This window comes from Acanthochromis polyacanthus, chromosome 1, assembly GCF_021347895.1.
Source record: "Acanthochromis polyacanthus isolate Apoly-LR-REF ecotype Palm Island chromosome 1, KAUST_Apoly_ChrSc, whole genome shotgun sequence".
NCBI lineage: Eukaryota > Metazoa > Chordata > Actinopteri > Pomacentridae > Acanthochromis > Acanthochromis polyacanthus.
This window is the reverse complement of record NC_067113.1, coordinates 21,264,332-21,283,999: the sequence shown is the minus strand read 5'-3', so window position 1 is coordinate 21,283,999 and position 19,668 is coordinate 21,264,332. Positions and strand designations below refer to the sequence as shown.

At 38.4% G+C, this 19,668-nt stretch overlaps 1 protein-coding gene across 2 annotated transcripts in view; it reads left to right on the top strand.

The window, feature by feature from the left end:
• Window positions 1–7,352, top strand: part of stac (SH3 and cysteine rich domain) — a 38,459-nt gene extending 31,107 nt beyond the window's left edge. For both annotated transcript variants that reach the window (XM_022197124.2, XM_022197115.2), the window contains 3 exons: window positions 1,553–1,604; window positions 2,214–2,351; window positions 5,867–7,352. In XM_022197124.2, the coding sequence (XP_022052816.1) occupies window positions 1,553–1,604; window positions 2,214–2,351; window positions 5,867–5,965 (289 nt within the window). In that variant the 3' untranslated portion in view covers window positions 5,966–7,352. The remainder of the gene's footprint in view (window positions 1–1,552; window positions 1,605–2,213; window positions 2,352–5,866) is intronic.
• Window positions 7,353–19,668: the final 12,316 nt, after the last annotated feature.

Here is a 19,668-nt window from a genome sequence, read left to right as displayed (position 1 = left end):
ATATATGCATCCTAAATGTACTAATATAATGTACTTAGTGTAGTACACAGTGTTTGCTCAGCCTTGGCCATCTGGAAAATGCACTTTTTACAGTGGTGGATGTATGTCTTGGTAGGTGGAAGCAGCAATTCTGAAGACAGAATTGCATCGAGTTCCCCATGTCTTGTGCACAAGCAGGAATGTGCGCAGTACATCCTGGAATCTGGTTGTGTGGATTGGTTCAAGCCACTTTACATTGTTTGTTTCCCCTTTCACAGAGCCAGAGCTGTGTAGAAACACCAGATTTGTGTTTTTCTCACAGAACAGACAGCTAGTGCACAGTAAAGAAACGCTGTATTTAATGAGTTTGACCAAAAAGTATGTTGGATTGTCAGATCAAGCTAATTTCTAATTTCTAAATCAATTTGTAAAATAAAATATGATAAAGATAACCTATTAAAAACAATACAAAGCAAGATAGCTACCTCTAAGATCAAATTCTACATTAAAATATCATAAAATACTAACATATTAAGACCACCAAATGCAACTGAAAGCTTTTGAAAACGTGTGTCTTGTGAGTTTTCTTAAAAATGTCAATGGATGATCAACACTGGATTGAAAGAAGAAAGCATTTCTAAAGCTTTAGAGCAGCTGCAAAGTCACCATCTCCCTTATCTAGTAGCCTCAATGGTGGAACAGTTAGCAGAAGAAATTCTGGCTTGAGAATCTCGTACTTCACCTTCGAGTTTGCTCTTGAAACAATGAGTCTTTGATTTCATATAGAAACAGGTAAAACTAAGTGTAAGCTTTGTTCACGTAGTCAGAAAAATAAAGATGCCAACTGGAACCGTGATTCCTCACAACGATGCCGTATAGAAAGAATTTTTATGCTACAAAAAAACCTTTTAGCAAGAAGTCCTTGAAACAATCATTTCTTCAACAGGTTCGTCATAAAACCCCCAAACATCCCTCAAAGAGCCATCTAAAAATGGTCCTTTAGGCAGCATAAATTACCCTCAAAAGCCCTTTAAGAACCAATTCTCAAATAGTTCTTGGTGCATCCACCAGCTTGTATTTCAATAATAGAGCTTTACATTTGTTTAAGGAACTTTTAAACAAAGAGATCAAATACAAAATTGTGTATGCATTATAATACATATAATGTTTTGGATTCTGGACTGACAGAACAGCATGTGACAAGCTGCCTAATTGGGATTTGGGTGCATTTCTTACTATTACAGCTACTACAGTTAATAGAGAAAATAATCTGCAGATTATCGATAATGAAAACAAGTGTTAGTTGGAGCTCTAATTTTGTGCTATAACGTGCCGCTAAACCAAATAACTCTGGCAAAAATGATTATTTTTTTATAGAAGCACCTAAAGTATTTAAAGAACCATCTGTTCATTAAAGATTTTCTTCAGGTGGTGATGCCGCTTCAGAAGCACCAGAGATCCTCCTTAAGAACTATTTAAAACCTTTATTTTAGTGCACATTTAAGAGAAACTTCTCTTTGAGTAATTCTTCCTTTGTTTTAATCTGTTTTATATTTGTTTTTGTGTATTACAGAGCAGGAGACAGGATCTTATTGGCTGACGACTCCAATGACGACTGGTGGAAGGTAGGCGCAAAACCAACAGCTTACTTTTCTTGGAGCTTTTTTGTAACACATTTGCATATTTTCTTGGGTTTTTGTCCCAAAACTGGGACATTAAAGAAATGAACTGACAAATTACAGAAAATGGAGCCATCAATTACAAAAGCAAGGAAAAAGGCCAAGTTGGGACACCAATGCATGACAGATAAATTAGGGAGACAAAAGGACCAAAATGTGACTGCACAGAGGCAGCCTGTTGCCACCAGACCATGAAGAAACTCATCACGCATTTTAACACTGTTGTTCTCTGCAGGCTGTAGATAAACACAGACATCTGGCCTGTTTGGTCTTTGAACAACAGAAACCAAGTCAAGAGACAAACATTAGCACCTGATGTAACATATGCATACAGTGTATATGAGCTCTATGCAAACACATGTATATACTGTATGCAGCAGGTATACACTGAATACATTTGTAGAATTTGTAATAGCACGTTGTATACGTGCATTTACAGTAACGGTAACAAAACCCCTGCTGTCTTTACTCAAGGTTTTAATCTAATCATGTATGAAAATGCTGGGTTTGTAATCCTCTTATGTGTCAGCTGTTTTCATGTTCTGTTTTTTTAAGGGGGTAATTGAGGACAGGATCGGTTTCTTCCCAGCAGCCTTTGCTCATCAGCTGCGAGCTGGAGATCAAGTGTTCAGGTGTACCAGGACGTTCATCGGCTGCAAGGAACAAGGCCAGATCACCCTGAAGGAAGGACAGGTACTGTAGGATCACAAATCTACCCTCTGTAATGGCAATAATGAGTGAGTGAATCTAATGTGAGTGAGGTGCTGTGTTTGTCAAAAGCTTAATATCACACTTTTTTTTGGCTACATTGTTGAGTTGTCACTATCTGTGTCCTTCTGCTGGCTTTTCTTCTTCTTAATGTATTATTATTCTATTGTTTAAGAGATTTAAAATGGTTTTAGCCATTCAACAGAACAACACAGCGATCATTCAAATGCAGCTACTGTGGTTGTAGTCTATCATAGTCAGACCAGTGAAGTCCTTATAATACTGTTAATAAACCAATCACAATCGTATTGGGCGGAGCGAAGCCCAGGATGCAGCAACAGTGTCCCCTCAAAATAGTGAGGTTTTGGTGGAATATTTGCAGGCAGGGATGCAAGCACTGTCATTAAGATGGCTAAATTATTGGGGGGAGGAAAAGATTATTATTTATTAAAATTAGGTTATTGTTCTTTCCTGTGTGGAAGTGGATTTTGAAAATGGCAACATGTTGACAGCAGAAGGGGAGGAGAAAGGTAAAGGGCAGACCAATGGCCAATGACAGGCTTATATCCATAGTCTACATCATATGGGTCAGACTACTGTGTATAAAGCGTGTTGTATATTTATATGTGTGTGTGTGTGTGTGTGTGTGTGTGTGTGTGTGTGTGTGTGTGTGTGTGTGTGTGTGTGTGTGTGTGTGTGTGTGTGTGTGTGTGTTCATGACATCTTAAATAATTTTATTGCCACATATTTTTTGTACAAAAATGAAACAGTCCTGATAAATACAGTGGAATCCTTATGACATTTTCTTTTAAGGAGATGTACTGTAGATTTCCATGAACTGAGACCTGAACCAAACTTGAGTCAGGCTGGGTTTTAAATTATACTCTAATCAGATCAAGTGCTGTGATTCAAGGAGACTCACTTATTTTAAAAAAATGATCTTACTTTTTAAAACCACAGCTGCTTGTTAATTGATGGAGCTTCATGCTGGGGTCGATGTCACTGCTCAGACTCTCTGTTAGGGTCTGTTTGGGTCGACTGCACTCTAAACGAGGTGTCATTATCTTTACATTTTTCTTGAGAATTCATTTTTGTTAGTCAGGTTTTGTTGTAGGTTCACTTGAAGTCAGTTTTGGACTTTTACTGGAATACTGCTAACGCTAACTTTCTTGTAAAGGAATATATATATTCTAAGGGACAAGAAGAACCTATAACACGTTGGAAAAGCATAACTGCTAGATTAACTTTAAAATGTGTGAGGAAAAAATAAGAAGCATGAATGTAAGGAATGTAGTGATATTCTTGTTTGGGTTAACTGCGTGCTTTTGCAGCTGGAAAGACAAAACACATGGAGGATTAATCTAGCTTTTACTATAAGGAGCCAGACTAAACATAAGTGTGGTTGAACCAGAGATCTTCGTCGTGGGTTGGGGAAGGGATGACCTTTATCACGGCCATAAAATTTCCACATTACACCTGTATCTAATTCATCATCACACCCCAGCCATTAGAGTACATCAGATCCACATTATGAAGCGGCTCTTTCACCATCTTATTACCCTTCTGTAACTCCCACGTAGCCTCTTACCTCCAGCGACTCTTCTCTCGCAGACACTTACTCACTGAGAAGCTCGACTGGAGTTGGCACATGGAGGATCCGTCTCGGGAGCTAGCATTAAATTAGCATTTTGGCATAATGGCTGTACTTAGATCAGACCCTCTTTTTCCCACAATACTTTCCAGGGCATGTAGGGACTCTGAGGGGACTTAAAGTAAACAACCCCCAGTGGAGATGAAACCACCAAACACAAAATGAGTCTGTGACCTGCTGACTCTCTTTTCCAGTCGCACAAACCCAGGGGAGGATGTTGTGGAGAGCTTAGAACAACTTGCAAACACAGTGTGTTCCGACACCATATGGCTATAATCAACTATATAATTGACTGTAATCTTGAAGATAAAAATAAAACATAGTATATAATCTTTAAAGCCCTCCTAAATGAGAATTTTTGAAAAAGGCTCTAAATGCAACTTATCACCACCATTATCACCTTTGAGTATGACAAAAATCAGAAATGAATCCCTTTTTATATTTATCAAAAGAAATAAAAACAAAAAACTAATAAATAAATGTACAGAATGAAACGGAGATACAAGGAAAATTTAAACAAGTTTAGGGAAACTTTAAGGTCAGTTTGAAGACTGACTTGCAACCGGTGTAAAGACTTTAATTATCTGAACCCCAAGCAGTTTCTGGGTGTTTTTTGCTCCTGTTGCAGTATAACAAAGTTATATAATGCCAGAAATAGCAAGAAATAAAGCAAGGGGAAAAAAGAAAAAGCTGAATTTCTTTGATTATTTATCTTACGCACGCACATGGAAAGCCTGGAATCAACATGCACAGCATTTTCCCAAATGTCCACAAGTGTTACCAGTAATGGAAAAAAATATACTCAACTTACTGAGGCATTTTATTACGTACATCCATACTTGTCTCTTATCTGCTCTGTGTAAACACAGTCTGCAGTTCTGTACAAAATTCCCTGAATTTTTGGCACATGGCCGTTGGTCACTGCTGAGTCAGTCATAGCTTCTGAGTTGCACCATAGACCACAATAGTTTGAATTTTTTTTCTTAATTTGGTTAAAGCAGATTATTTTTTTGGTAGATTTTTGAATGAGACATGTAGGATACAATGTTCTGATGAAATTGATCGCAAGGTTATATTGGTTTGATTTTCCAGCAGAACCACCTATCACAGATGATGTTGAGAAGTTTAAAATCCAATAATTCGTTCTGTTTTTAATGTGTCAGACTGATAGATGGTGCAATTTTCTTAAATGTCTCTGAAACCTTCCAGCTGTTTTTTGGGTTCAGAGGGTTAAGTGGGTGTGACGTATATTGAAATGAAGGAACCTTAAAATGAAATGCAGCAGCAGAATGCAAGTAAGCAAAAGCATCTTCATGAATATTTGACCTCATAGTATATTTATTATCATCTAGTATTTAGTGTCATCACCCAAAGAAGATTTTCTTTTTGCAGCTATGACGAGTCCACATCATGTATTCTAATTCTAAACTCCGTATCAGCACATCAGTGTCAGCTCATACAAATAATCTCAGAAGTTTGGGGTCACTCAGGTAATTTCATGTTTTCCATGAAAACTCACACTTTTATTCATGTGTTAACATAATTCCACAAAGGTTTTCTAATCATCAATGAGCCTTTCAACACCATTAGCTAACACAATGTAGCATTAGAACACAGGAGTGATGGTTGCTGGAAATGTTCCTCTGTACCCCTATGGAGATATTTTATTAAATATCAGTCATTTCCAGCTAGAATAGTCATTTACCACATTAACAATGTCTGCACTGTATTTCTCATTAATTTAATGTTATCTTCACTAAAAAAAAATATTTTCTTTCAAAAATAAGGACATTTCTAGGTGACACCAAACTTTTCAACAATGGTATTACTGTTTTCATGGTGTTTTCAGATCTGTGTGAGCAGTGAGGGCGAACGAAGCGGCTTCATCAGAGTGGCGAGTGGAAAGAAGAGAGGCTTCGTGCCCTGCGACGTTCTGGAAATCATATGAGACTTGTGCTCAGAGAAAAATGAAGACAGAGAGTAAGCGGGGGAGGCAGGATCAGCCACCTGGAGGTCAAAGGAGGAGGAATCGACGACATGTGAGGGAGTTGACCTCTTCAGAAAGTGGAGTTTGAACTTGAACAAGTGGTGCTGGTTTTACCACCGAAGACTCCACTTTTGTTGCAGGTCTCCCTGTTCGTACAGAGAGGGATGACAAACTGATTATTGTTTGCACGGAGACAGGAGATCACTGTGTGACTGGATTTGATTTAATTTATAGAGTCTGTATTTGTTTTATAAAAATTTCCCCTTAGTTTTACTCAGCAACAAGCCGTTTATTTTTGAAAGTGGGGCTGCTAAGTGACGGCTTAAGCCTGAAATAACTGCTTGCTAGGATGTTTATTTTTCAAGGCTGCACTACATAAATGGAGTTCTTCCATTAAATAGTGTAGTTTCTCATGCTTTTATATTGTATTCCAAGGAAAAGTTGAGCTAATGCAAAGTAGTCAAAAGGAGTTTCTTATTTTAGAATGTAAATTCCCTAAAATCAGACAGTGATGGAGAATTGATTCAAATATAGAATCATATAGAATAAAACAAAAAGAGCTTTCAAGCCTTTAATTGCCCCTGAACATCTAATCTATCAAAAAACTTCATGTATAATCTCGAGTGTACGATTGAACTCCCATGACAGACTGAAAAAAGGTTTCCGTATGTTCGTCTTAGAACTGGTGAGAAACGGCAAAGCACATCAAGAGCAAGAAAGAGACATGAGGGAGAATTCTCAGAGGAGAAAGACACAATCAAAGGCTTTTTAAAATCCTCATTGGCCTCCAAATATATCCTCAAACTCCCAAGGTTCACTGTCTTTTCCCTCATGATGAAGATAATATACAGCAGTTTGATATCAACACTAAAGTCAGTGCTACATGCATAGAAATTGAATTATCTCTCAAGCTGTGTCTTTAAAAGTTTATTTTTTCATTAATTCATTCATTAATTGCTTTAATTTTACCTGTTTTGTATTATTCTTTCCTCAGAAATAGACGGTACAACTACAATATAACCAGAGCAGAGGCAGTTTTTCCATGATGTAATGGTTAAAGTTGGTTTTGATCTTCTGGGAATGACCTGTGAACATTTCATTTCTCGTTGTTCACGTTAAACCCAGTCACTCGTGTGGTTTTCCTCTTCCTCAGCAGAGGAAGCTCTGAACAGGACTTCTCATTCAGATTCGAGTGAAGTGCATTTACAGCGAGGTGTTGCATCATAGTAGATATAGTATATCTGTCAAAGGTTGCTCTTCACTGAAACTTGGCTTCATTGAATGTCAAAGAATGCTTTATTGTACATAATGTATGTACAAGATTAAAAGTCCTTCTTTATTACAATAATCTAAACTGTGTTCTGAGGATTTTTTTTGTGGTGTTTCACATTTTTTATGCATTTCTCATCCAAAAGAAAAACTACATTATGTTAAAACTTATGCTGAACAGTTCTGTCAGAGTTTGGTTCATGTTATGCAGATGAATTTGCTACTAATAATAAGGTCGTGTTTCATTCAAGCGAGTCCCTGAAAGTAATGTATTTTGTGATTATGCACACTGTGATGTGATGTAGCTGACAGTGAAAACAACAGGGTTGTGATTCATGTTATTCAGTGTGTAAAGAAACAAATCCATTTTCACAGCAAGTTAAGTTTCTGATGTAATGCAAAGACAAGTTTTGATTTAAAACTACTGTGTCTCACTTTTCCGACCTGTCCAGGGTGTCTCCTGCCTTCGCCCGAGTCAGTTGGGATAGACTCCAGCACCCCCGCGACCCTAGTGAGGATAAAGCGGTGTATAGAGAATGGATGGATGGATGGATGTCTCACTTTTCACATCAGATCCAAACACAAAATGTTCTAGTTTTAGAAATTCTACATTTTCTGGAAGGTCTAAACAAATGTGACAAATCAGGCAGAAAATCCTGTGCAGCAAGCTCTGGGTTGGAACCTGCAGGGGACATTTCTTTGTGTCCTGGTTTCATCCTACAGACCAAAGACATTCATGATAGGTTAACCAGTGATTATTATTTGGCTGTCTTTGTGAATGTAAGCATTCACGGTAGCCTGTCTTTGTGTTATCCTGCCTTCTTTCCTGCCTTGCTGCAAACCCCCTGCAGGATAAAGCAGCTACAGCTAATGGATGAATAGAGGTAGTACAGCCTGCAAAAGTTTAAGTGAGGTTTCAGATGGTGACCCCTTCCTAATATTTGCAAAAGGTTTACATCTCTATAGCAAACGTTTCCTTTAATACGGAAATCCCGATTGCAGGTACAGTACTAGTTCATCCTGATGGAAGAAAGACTGTAAAAGGATCGTTGTCTTCAAAGTCTAAAAAAATGAAATATCAAGACAGGAAACATCTTTTATGAATGTTACGTGATATTAATTCACATGCTTATAACATTATCAGATGTTTTAAAAGAGGTAAAGAAATGAATGTAGCAGAACTAGAAAAAATATCTTTATTTTTCTTCCAGCTTGGGAAAACACGGCCCCGACATTACTCACAATGCAGCCAACCACCAACACCTCCGTCAGAGATGAGGAGCGGTATAATAATGTTCTGCTCATCTCCACTCATCTTTTTCATAGTCTTAGCAGTCTTCATCTTCACCTGTCGCTGACTCAGATGATATCAGTTAAAACTAGGTTTCGAGAAGCTTGTTAATGCCTCCAAGCTGGCTAGATGTTGTGTTTATGGGTTGTCTGTCTTTCTGCCTATACATACATATGTTTGTCTGTCCACCTCTGTGTTGTGAACATAATATCTCTGGAAAGCCTTGAGGGAACTGGTCCTAATATGAAACAAATGTTCATTTGGATTCAACTAGGAATTCATTACAATTTGGTGGTCAAAGGTCTGTGAACCATTTTGGCTCAAGAATTTACACACTAATTATGACATCATTTCTGTTTGGATAAAACTATGAAGTAAGAACATTTTATATCCAAAGACTCGGTGGAGGAAGACAACCATGAAGTGGTAACTGTAGTTTTATGTACATCCATAAACAGAAGCTAATGTGCAAAATCAGTGGATTTGAAGATTCCTTACAATGTCGATTAAACATTTTGTGATCCTCTGCTGTTTCCAAGTAACACCAGTCAAAAAATACAATACTAAAAAGTAATATCTAACGAAATGACAAAGTGAGACAAAATAAATTCTCTGCCTTGTCAAGCTTTAAACTAATAAAGTTTGGCATTGTGTGTGTGTCATGTGTAAACTGTCTTTGATTGTTTTACTGTGTATTTTTACATTTCATAGTCTCTGTTCATATTTGAAACAGAACATCTGTCAGTCAAGTTTAAGCATCTTCCTTGACAACTGAGCAAACTTCCTGTCAAAGATCTCAGCTTTATTGCAGTAGTTGCTTTGCAGTAACGCTAATTAGGGAAGCGTTATTGTAAGTATGAATGTTAAATTAGCATTCTCACTCTCTGTGTTAAGAATTTTGCTCACTTGCCTTCAGACTCCAAACTAACAACCTGTAAAATGTTGTTTCCAGGACATTCTCTGCTGAACAAGGTCACTTCCTCATCCATCACTCTCTCAGTTCAGGAAGTCTTCCTGATTCACTCCTATCTGATCTTCCTCAACCTGCACATCCTGCACTTTGCTGTCTCGCTGCAGATTAAGAGGCTTCAGTAGCTCCATTAAGCAGCTGCTCACGTGTTGAAATTGTTGCTGGAGGCGCAGCCTAACTATAGACAATCAAAGACACTTTGCTATTTCAGTGTCTGCCCATTTTCCTGTTGTGTGTCTGTGTAATAAGTCTCACCACGCCTCACATATTTGACTCTAGTACACCCTGTTGGTTCTTTGGAGTAACAGCAATATGCAACCTATTGACGATGGTTTTGCAAAGGTCCTGTGCAATAACCGCTGAACCAGTGAGAAACAAACACATCAAAGTGAGTGAAAAGCAAGAATGTGAGACCAGAGATACTTTTGACTTTGGAAATAACACTTTCACACATACTCTCACTCTTGCCTGCATGAGCTGAATATCACTATTACAGATCTTTTAAATTGTACAGAACAAAAAGGAGCCCAAAGATTGCCTCAATCTCATAATATTTTTTTTAAATGTTCTACATGTTTGAATGGAACAACTTCACCCAACTTTGACTGGATTTTTTTCTGTAAACACCCAAACTTTTTTTCCATGAGCAATAAGTCAAGTGACTATGACCGGTATGAAAAATATTGCTTGCAAGTTCTTTTCACCTCTGTGGAATTGTTTTTTTTTAGCATCTTTGAGCTCATTTTTGTAGCTGTCTGGGCTGCGGTTGTTTTCAGCAACAAAAGGCCATAAACTGACAAAACACGACTTCCTCAACAAGAAACTACACAAAATTAGTAAGGAACTGATGAACATCGTGGATCATTTAGCAGCTAAAGAGTCTGATGATTCAGGCAGTTATGGAAAAATCGTTCTCTGTTTGGTGCTGTCTGGGTGCAGGTTCCCTTTGCATGTTTAGGGTATAAGCAGTACATGCAGAATATTCAGACAGGGGTTTCCGTTTCCAACATGATACAAAGTACACATGTACGTATTTATAAAAGCAATAAACACGTAAAAACAAAACATGCTGTCTGCTGTTTTGAACATTTGACATTTATACACATATTTACTCTGTTAAAGCTGCTGACAATTGCAACATGCACTCATAGTTTTTTTTTAAAAATCATTTTGACTATTGTGCATGTGAAGGGTATACACACAAGCTGTGAGTGTCTCAGTAGGTGTGAAGAAGGAAGTAGTCTTTGAGGCGTGTGTGGTCTGTTTATTGATACAAGCTGAAGCTGTGAAAACCAAGAAAACTGCAAACGTGGCAGTTGAGCATTCAGAGAATTTGGATGCTTTTTTTTGTCAAACTGCTAGAAATATCAAGAAATTAGATTTATCTGAATTGCAGCGATGCTCTAGTGCTGCGTGCCTTTTTTCAGACTGATGTCATTTTCTTGCTGACATCAGAGTTGTTCACACTAATAAGTTGCTTCACACTTTCTGTCAGGCCGTTTTACACATGAAGTCCTTCTCAAGCTGCAGTTAACACCCAGACTTATGCTTTGTCAGGGTGCTAGTGAAAAGTCTTAATGCTGGTAACAGACGTGTCAGTTTTCAGACTTGTAGTTTAGACCTAGTTAGCACTTGCGCCTCATAGCTAGAAGATCAGCGGTTCGCGTACTGGCCTGGGATCTTTCTGTGTGGAGTTTGCATGTCCTCCCTGTCCAGTGTGGGTTTCCAGCGGGAACTCTGACTTCTTCCCACAGTCCAAAAACATGCCCAGGTCAACTGGTAACTCTAAATTGTACATAGGTGTGAATGCAAGTGTGTTTATTAGTCAGTATATGTGGCCCTGTGATAGACGGGCAACCTGTCCAGGCTGTCCCCTGCCTTCACACTGCTGGGATAGACTTTAGCCCCGATGTGACCCCAATGAGGATTAAGCAGTGTATAGATAATGAATGGTGGAAAAACAGCTACATTTATTTTAATGAGCTTCAGAACAGAGCATTATTTAATATTTTCAGCTGGATCATCATTTAAGCAAAATGTAACTTAAAGGAAATCCAAAAAATAAAAAAAATAAAAAAACAAAGTAAAATATTGGATAATGAATCATAAAATGACGACTATCTGAAAGCTGCACCAAAAAACATCACCAACCCCAAAGCTAACACACTATGGCATACCTGTGACAGTGGAATAAAGTATATAAAGTATGTACAGCATACTCTATTTGTTCTTTTTTTTGGGAAAAGTGACTAAAACACTTCAAGAAAATCTTCTTCAATGGGAAGAAAATGCATGATTTGATGAATTACAAACAAAACCAGCTAACCTCAACATCAGAAAACATCCAGCAGCACAGTTTCATTGTAATTGCGGTACACATCATATGCAGAGGACCCACAAAGGCACTGAAAGTAAAAGTGTTGCGAGGGCAAGAAAGAGAGCCATGCTGTCATCATGTGTTCCTTCACTTCTGCCTCTTAGTTTAGTCAGAGTGAAAATAATGGCAACAAAACCATCAAACGGTGACAGATGTGGATTAGACCACAGTTTAAAGCTGAAGTCATCTTTACTCAAAGAAGGAAACTTCTCACTTCCCCTGTAGTTTGAACTCTTCAACAGTTGTAAACAGTTGACTTATTGCTGATGTTAAGTGATCCACACCAGCAAAAATGATAACAGAAGCCAAGTCATTTTCAGTTTCTAGCAATTGAGCATGAATCAGAAAACATCCTTGTCCCTCCAGTTTATAGTCCCATGCATAACTGTGCAGATATCAGGAAAAATATCAATGATTTGGTAAGATGTGGCGTATATAGTGGTGAGGGTGGTAGTTTGAAGGAGACTGCAGTAAGTTTCTGAGTAAATAACAAAAATTCTGCTTCAGAAAACTCCACTAACAAAGATATTAAGCAAACCAGTCCATACTATATTGTACTGAGGAGGAATAATACATGCCATGTGAGTAATATCCTGTACATATTAAAAGTTCACTGTAGTTTTAAAAATATTTCACACAGTGGGGTTTAAAGCATTTGAAGTGTAGTGCTTCACTTCTGCAAGCATCGGTTGTGGTAAACGAAGTGTGGATGCATGTGGTTGAAAAGCCAACTGTCAAAGAAGACAAAAAAACCGCAGAAGTAGAAGCTTAGAACAGCTCAGATGAAACGCCAAGTGAAAATATTTAACCGATCCTTTCTGAAAAGTGAGGTGCTTTTGTAAATCATGCTTTCTGTTTGGGAGCTGTTGAGTCGTGGAAGCCTCTGGAAGAGCAAACTGAGAAGGAGGAGGAGAATTTTCCATCCCAGTGATGGTGAGAAGACAGCCATGAAGAGGAGGCGAGAAACTGTGACACACAAGTCAAAACCTGACAAATGTTCTTCTTTTAGATCTGTTGCGTCAACATGCGACTGCTTAACTAACTTAAAATTAAAGTTGCCTGTCAGAAGTTTTCCTACGTTCCTGCACTGCCTGCGTGTCTGTTGTGTCCATAATAGAAAAGGAGGTAGCAGCGATTCCATTGAACATCTATAATGTACACTGCCAGTCAAAAGTTTGAACACACCTTCTAATTTAATGTTTTCCATTATTGTCATGACTATTTGCATTATAGAATCTCACTGAAGGCATCAGAACTATGAATGAACACATATGGAATTATGTAGTAAGCAAAAAAAAAAAGTGAAATAAGTCAGAACATGTTTTATATTTTAGATTCTTCAAAATAGCTACCCTTTGCTTTCATTGGTGCTTTGCAGACATTTGGCATTCTCTCAATACTGAAGAATACTGACAAATTAAACAGTTTGTTGTTACACGACAGACTGAAGCACTCATGTTTCAGCTGATTTTGTGCATGTTGCTTTTGTACATGAACCTCTGAAGCTGTTTAGTTTGGCATGCAGTGATGTAAATGATTCTGAACATATACTAGTGGAAAGCCTGACATGTCTTTGAGCAACTGACTGTAGGAGTTTTCTGTCTGGTCACACAACTGGCAAGAGTTCAGAAGGTTGATGAGGGGAAATGATGCTGAGTCAAAACTTGTGACCACTGAGTGTCATTAAAACATGAGCTGTGATGTTGCAAGATGCTGTTTTTAGAAACTGTCTTGACAGTGTGGTACCTGATCTGTTACATGTATTACCTAATAAGTTACTAGACTGGAATCTGTTTTGTTTGTTCTAGTATTTGAAAGGAGATGCAGTGTTTGGTCTGGTGTCTCTGACCACAGATGGAACCTGCATTATATTCAACCCATGCCATGGGAATGTGTTCTCCTGTTTACAGAGCCCTGTTGGAGGTGTTTTTAATGAGGGTTCTTATGTCCAAAATACTGATTTAGGGATTCTTCAGCTGTTGTAGACACAGGGGGTTTGTTTGGGGATACTCCTCACTTGTTTCCCATGTGTTAGACAATAAAGAACCATATGTTGTACTCATTTACATGTTAAAACCTATAAAACCTGATTACTGGTCACTGTCGGCAGGGATTCAATTGGCCGACTCCTTCCAGGCAGGTTCTGTCTGTACTGATGCTGCTCTTTCTTTTAATAAAATACTTTTAAAGAAAGTCAGTGTCACGGACATTTTCTCCTTCACCTGCACATCATGGACACCAGAGAGAGAAACAACGACAACAGTTTGTTTAAAGAGAAAATTGAATCATGGTATGATGAGAAATTATAAGATCATGTACGAAAATGTACCAAAACACAGTAAAGCTCACCTGTGTTTAAAGTCAGCGTTTGACCCTTTAAACCCTGGTTTATTATTCTTTTAAATTTATACCTCAACACACACACACACACACACATATATATATATATATATATATATATATACACTGCTCGAAAAATTAAAGGAAAACTTTTTAATCTAAGTATTGCATTAAGTCAGTCAAACATGTGGAATACTGATCTAGTCAAGTAAGTAACAGAGGAGGATTTTAGTCAGTTTCAGCTGCTTTGGTGTTCATGAAATTAACAACAGGTGCACTAGAGGGGTAACAATGAGACAACCCCTAAAACAGGAATGAGTTTACAGGTTAAGGCCACTGACATTTTTTTCCTTCCTAATGTTTACTGACTGTTTTTCACTAGTTTTGCATTTGGCTAGGGTAAGTGTCACTTCTGGTAGCATGAGGCGATACCTGGACCCTACAGAGGTTGCACAGGCAGTCCAACTCCTCCAGGATGGCACATCATTGTGTGCCATTGCCAGAAGATTTGCTGTGTCTCCCAGCACAGTCTCAACAGCGTGGAGGAGATTCCAGGAGACAGGCAGTTAATTAGAGCTGGACAGGACCGTAGAAGGTCCTCAACCTGTGAGGGATTGTCCACCTTCCCTCACTGATCAGATGTAAGCTCCCCACTTACCCCCACTATTTTGTATATTTGTGTATATATTTAGTGTTTGGTATTTCACCACTGCACACACAAGTTACCATATTGATTATTATTACATTACCGTTATTTTCCCCATTATTCTTGTGTAGCAGCTAAAGATTGGATCCTTATTTAGTTAGTTGCACATAGAAGTTTATTGGTGAGTTTATTCGTGAGTTTCTCCTTTCTTTGAGGTGATAGGCTGGGGGTACTCCATGGAGGCGCGCCCATGTGAGTGCAGTCCTGGTGCTGTTCACCTCCCCTGAGCCAAGTGGCCTCATGGGAGGGGAGGTTGGGCTGGGGAAAATGTATTGTAGTGGGTAAATAAAGTAACTTAAAGGGGTAGTGTAAAGTGTAAATATGAATTTGTAAATTGTAATGTGTTTTGCTAACAATAAATAGGCCTATTTTGTACATAAATTGTAATATATTGTAAATAATTCTGCTGCACTGCTCTTTGGACTCTACCTACCAATTGGGCGTAGTGGTTTAAAGGGATAGTTCGGGATTTTTGACATGAATCTGTATGGCATCCCCGTCAGCAGTGTTGTTCATTCACACAGACTTACTGCCGACAGCGTCCAGTGAGCAGAAATCCTGTTCGGTTTTGGTCCAGACGAAGGTAGTCCGGCAAGCTTGCTGGGGTCACGAAAATAAAGCATTTTCTTCTCAAACCAATATGTGTTCAAAAGAGTGATATATTTGCATTACAAAACCGTTGTCCACGAAAAAGTCAGGCCTCGTAAACGCTTGCCACTATTTTCTCTCCCTTCATATCACTCCGCGCTGCCTCCAGCTGGGAGCCGCGCAGGTTTCACTTTGTTTACTGCTCGTAAAGTTAACAACAACATGTCTGACTACGATAGCGACGATGAATATATTGACTTCAGCATTCAGCCAAGGGGATATCTTTATGAACCCGAATATACTGAAGCCGAAATTCACCAGATGGAGTTAGAACGGGCCTTCAGCTGAAATCCAGTACAATTGTGTCCCACCAGTGGCGTGATCATGGATGTGTCCAGGCAGCAGCTGACCTCTGCCTCGTAATTAGCCTTAAGACCAGCTATAAAGATAAACATAGATATTATCATTATCATCAACATATGGTGCATGTGTTTAACCTTTAAGCTATGTAGGGATGCAAATGTAGTCGAAGCTAAGTAGCTAAGCTAATGCTAACACGTTCAGTGTTCAGAATCAAAACATCTCTAAAAATTACCTGTTTTCTCAAACGTAGTCGACGTTCCCTGTGACAACCATGAAGACAGATAGCTAATCACAGAAGAGCTCATCTGAAGAGCAAATGTCCAATAAGGTTCCTGTTTTTGTTTGCCATGTCCTTCCGGGGCTCCGTAGGAAAAAGTCTGAATATATGGAATGAAACTTTGAATAGATGGAATGAAAATCTGAACATTCTATATTCCGACTTTCATTCCATATATTCCAACTTTCATTCAATATATAACAAATTTCATTCAATATATATCAACTTTCATTATATATATATATATCGACTTTCATAATATATATATATATCAACTTTCATTATATATATATATATATATCGACTTTCATTCAATATATATCGACTTTCATTATATATATATATAACGACTTTCATTCAATATATATCGACTTTCATTATATATATATATATATCGACTTTCATTCAATATATATCAAGTTTCATTCAATATATATCGACTTTCATTATATATATATCGACTTTCATTATATATATATATATATATATATATATATATATATATATCGACTTTCATTCAATATATATCAAGTTTCATTCAATATATATCGACTTTCAATATATATATATCGACTTTCATTCAATATATAATTTCCTAAACGGCATGCCATAACCCTAACCCTTAACCCTATGTGGTCTTCGCACTATGTGGGCTGACGCTTTCGCTGACGCTCAAGCGCAGTCTGTGCCGTTTAGTACCTGACAGAGTCACAGCTGTTTCCAACTTCACTGGAATGCGCCCGGCTAAACCGCCCCTGTCTGGTTTCACTTGGGCAATCAACAGAGGGTGTGACCCGCGTCAGCTGCCCTCACCTAAGCTGGCTCAACCTTCTTCTGTCAAGATTCAGTGCTTGTTTTTGTCAGTTTTTGTCAGTATATACAACAGGCCTTAATGATGAAGATTTATCTTCTGCAAAAGTCAGAGGGCGTGGCCATGGCAGCCCCCTGAACTTTGATGCTTCACCATGAACGAGTGCTGTCTAACTACCCTGTACATGATCCCATCTGCCTCAAACTTTACATGATTGATCAGAGTCCTGCCCTGATCACATCCACATGCCAATATCCATTCACAGTCATAGCGCCACCTTGTGGCAACAACAAATGACATGTTTTACACTTCGATATACGGTTGATGATGATTCATGGGGAAATGTGAGTTTTCATCAAAAGGTGCATCTGCGGCGGTGTTTTGGGTAATTTTGATGTCTCACCATGACAACTGATGTCTGCACATGTATGGAGCTATAATGCTGACAGTAAGTTTTGGCATTGAAAAATGTTGAATTGAAAGTAAATTGAAAGTGAAAATACAAACATTGAAGTTTCAATCTTACTGGCAGTGTTTTCACGGAGCCATAATGCTGACAGTAAGTTTTGGCATTGAAAAATGTTGAATTGAAAGCGAAAATACAAACATTGAAGTTTCAATCTTACTGGCAGTGTTTTCGCGTGAGGGGCGGGAGCTGGGGGGCGGGGCTTAAAGCGCGAGAACGCGCTTCTTGGTTTTGAGGAAAGGGGACAGATTTGCCCTGTGCTGGCTAACGCCAGTAAGACTGTTTGACCAAGCATGGATGAGAGTTCACCTGGACCTGGGACTTCGAAAACGGCAGTAAGTCTGTTTCTCTTTGTACGTATTAGTATATAATATTTTTCCACACAGAACCTTGTGGCGTTAAAACCACTTTAGGCTTCATATTATGCTAATTTAGCAAACGTGCTAACGTTCACTAAGCTAGCTAATGCATAATCAAGGATTTAGCCCGCAGAATCAAAGATTTTTACCTGCGTTTTTTTCTGGAGGGGCTAAGTTGTGGCGAAATAATATTTAAGTTATTTAACCTGTTGCGCTTCAGTTGCGCTTCAGTGTTCCGCCCGCGGTACACTTTGAGATCTGCATAAGCAATTTGCTAAATGTCTGAAACTGCAAACGCGATTATACAAACACTATACGCCAATGGAAAGCTTAGATTCTCACGAATCCGCCAGTATAAACCACTTTCAGATGTGATTACCACAGCGGGTAATATAAACACATTTGTCCGACAAACAACGAATATCCATCCATCCGTTCTCCATACACGGCTTCAACATACACAGCGCGACTCATATTTCCGGGTTCATTATTACACACAGATGAAAATATTCCACAAAAAATAGCCATAATCCAACCTTGGACATCCAGACGAAACAAGGCAGTAAAATATTTTGTCCAAAACATGTCTTGAAGACGGTATATGATCCACGAATAGGTCGTTTTCGAGGAAATGCACCTCGCGATGCATGTCCAATATTCCCTGTATTTCTCGTCATATTTTTATTTACAAATAGAATATTAGCCATTTTTTGTACTGAAAATGGCTGGAATTGACTGCAGCTTAAAGGGGTTATTTAAAAAATAACATTGAATACTAATATTAATATTTAAGTTGATGAAAAATCCCTCCTGTAAGTGGAAATGTGTCTGTAGAAACGAGTCAAAGCCCTCTTACATTAGCTAGCTTAGAGAACGTTAGCACGTTTGCTAAATTAGCATAATATGAAGCCTAAAGTGGTTTTAACGCTACGAGGTTCTGTGTGGAAAAATATTATATACTAATATGTACAAAGAGAAACAGACTTACTGCCGTTTTCGAAGTCCCAGGGCCGGGATTGGGAGTCAAATTCGGCCCGGGACTTTTTGGACCAGACCAGCCCACCTGATCCAGTCTGGGACAAATTTGATATGTTGGACAAGAATCCTGGTCTGAAGATGTCCCCATTCCAAAAATGAGTCATAGTCATCGTTATAGTGCCAGCTATCATTAACAGGAAGTTGTAGCCATTATATTTGTACATACCGTTGCAATAAACTTTGTGATATAATCCTGGACATTGGTCAGCTAAGTCTCACCACCTTGAAATTTATGCCACACCCCAATGTACACCACATCTTGTACCACATGTCAATTTTTGAAACACTGACAACTGACATCTACATAAAATAGTCAAATGATCATGCACTGGGTGTAAAGGAGTGTTTTAACTCTTAGAATGAAGAATCTAAATACTTCAGCTTGTCACAATTAAATTATTTTAGCTCCTTGTTTCAGCAAATTTTCAAATTTAAATTAGCTTTAAACTGAAGTGAGTCTCCTGTGCATACAAGCATCTATTCAATGGTCACCAAACACACCTGATTTTAGAAATGCTGAGTATACAGGTAAAGATGTCCATCTTTACTGGAAAAAATTGCCTTTCATCTTAGTTGTGAAAACCACAACAGAAAAAAACTAACCATTTCCTTTCATATTCGTGAGCAAGACACCACAATCCAGCGAGTGAAGGGGTGGGCAGTTTCGAGAAGATGCAAACCCACGTATGAGTTTCTGCACCATAGCCAGCTGTTAATTTTAATTTCCATCTGTGGTGGCTTGCCAGGGGGGTTACTGTGAAGCCCTCTCACCTCTGGTTGTGTATAAAAGTTGAGTGTTATCACCACAG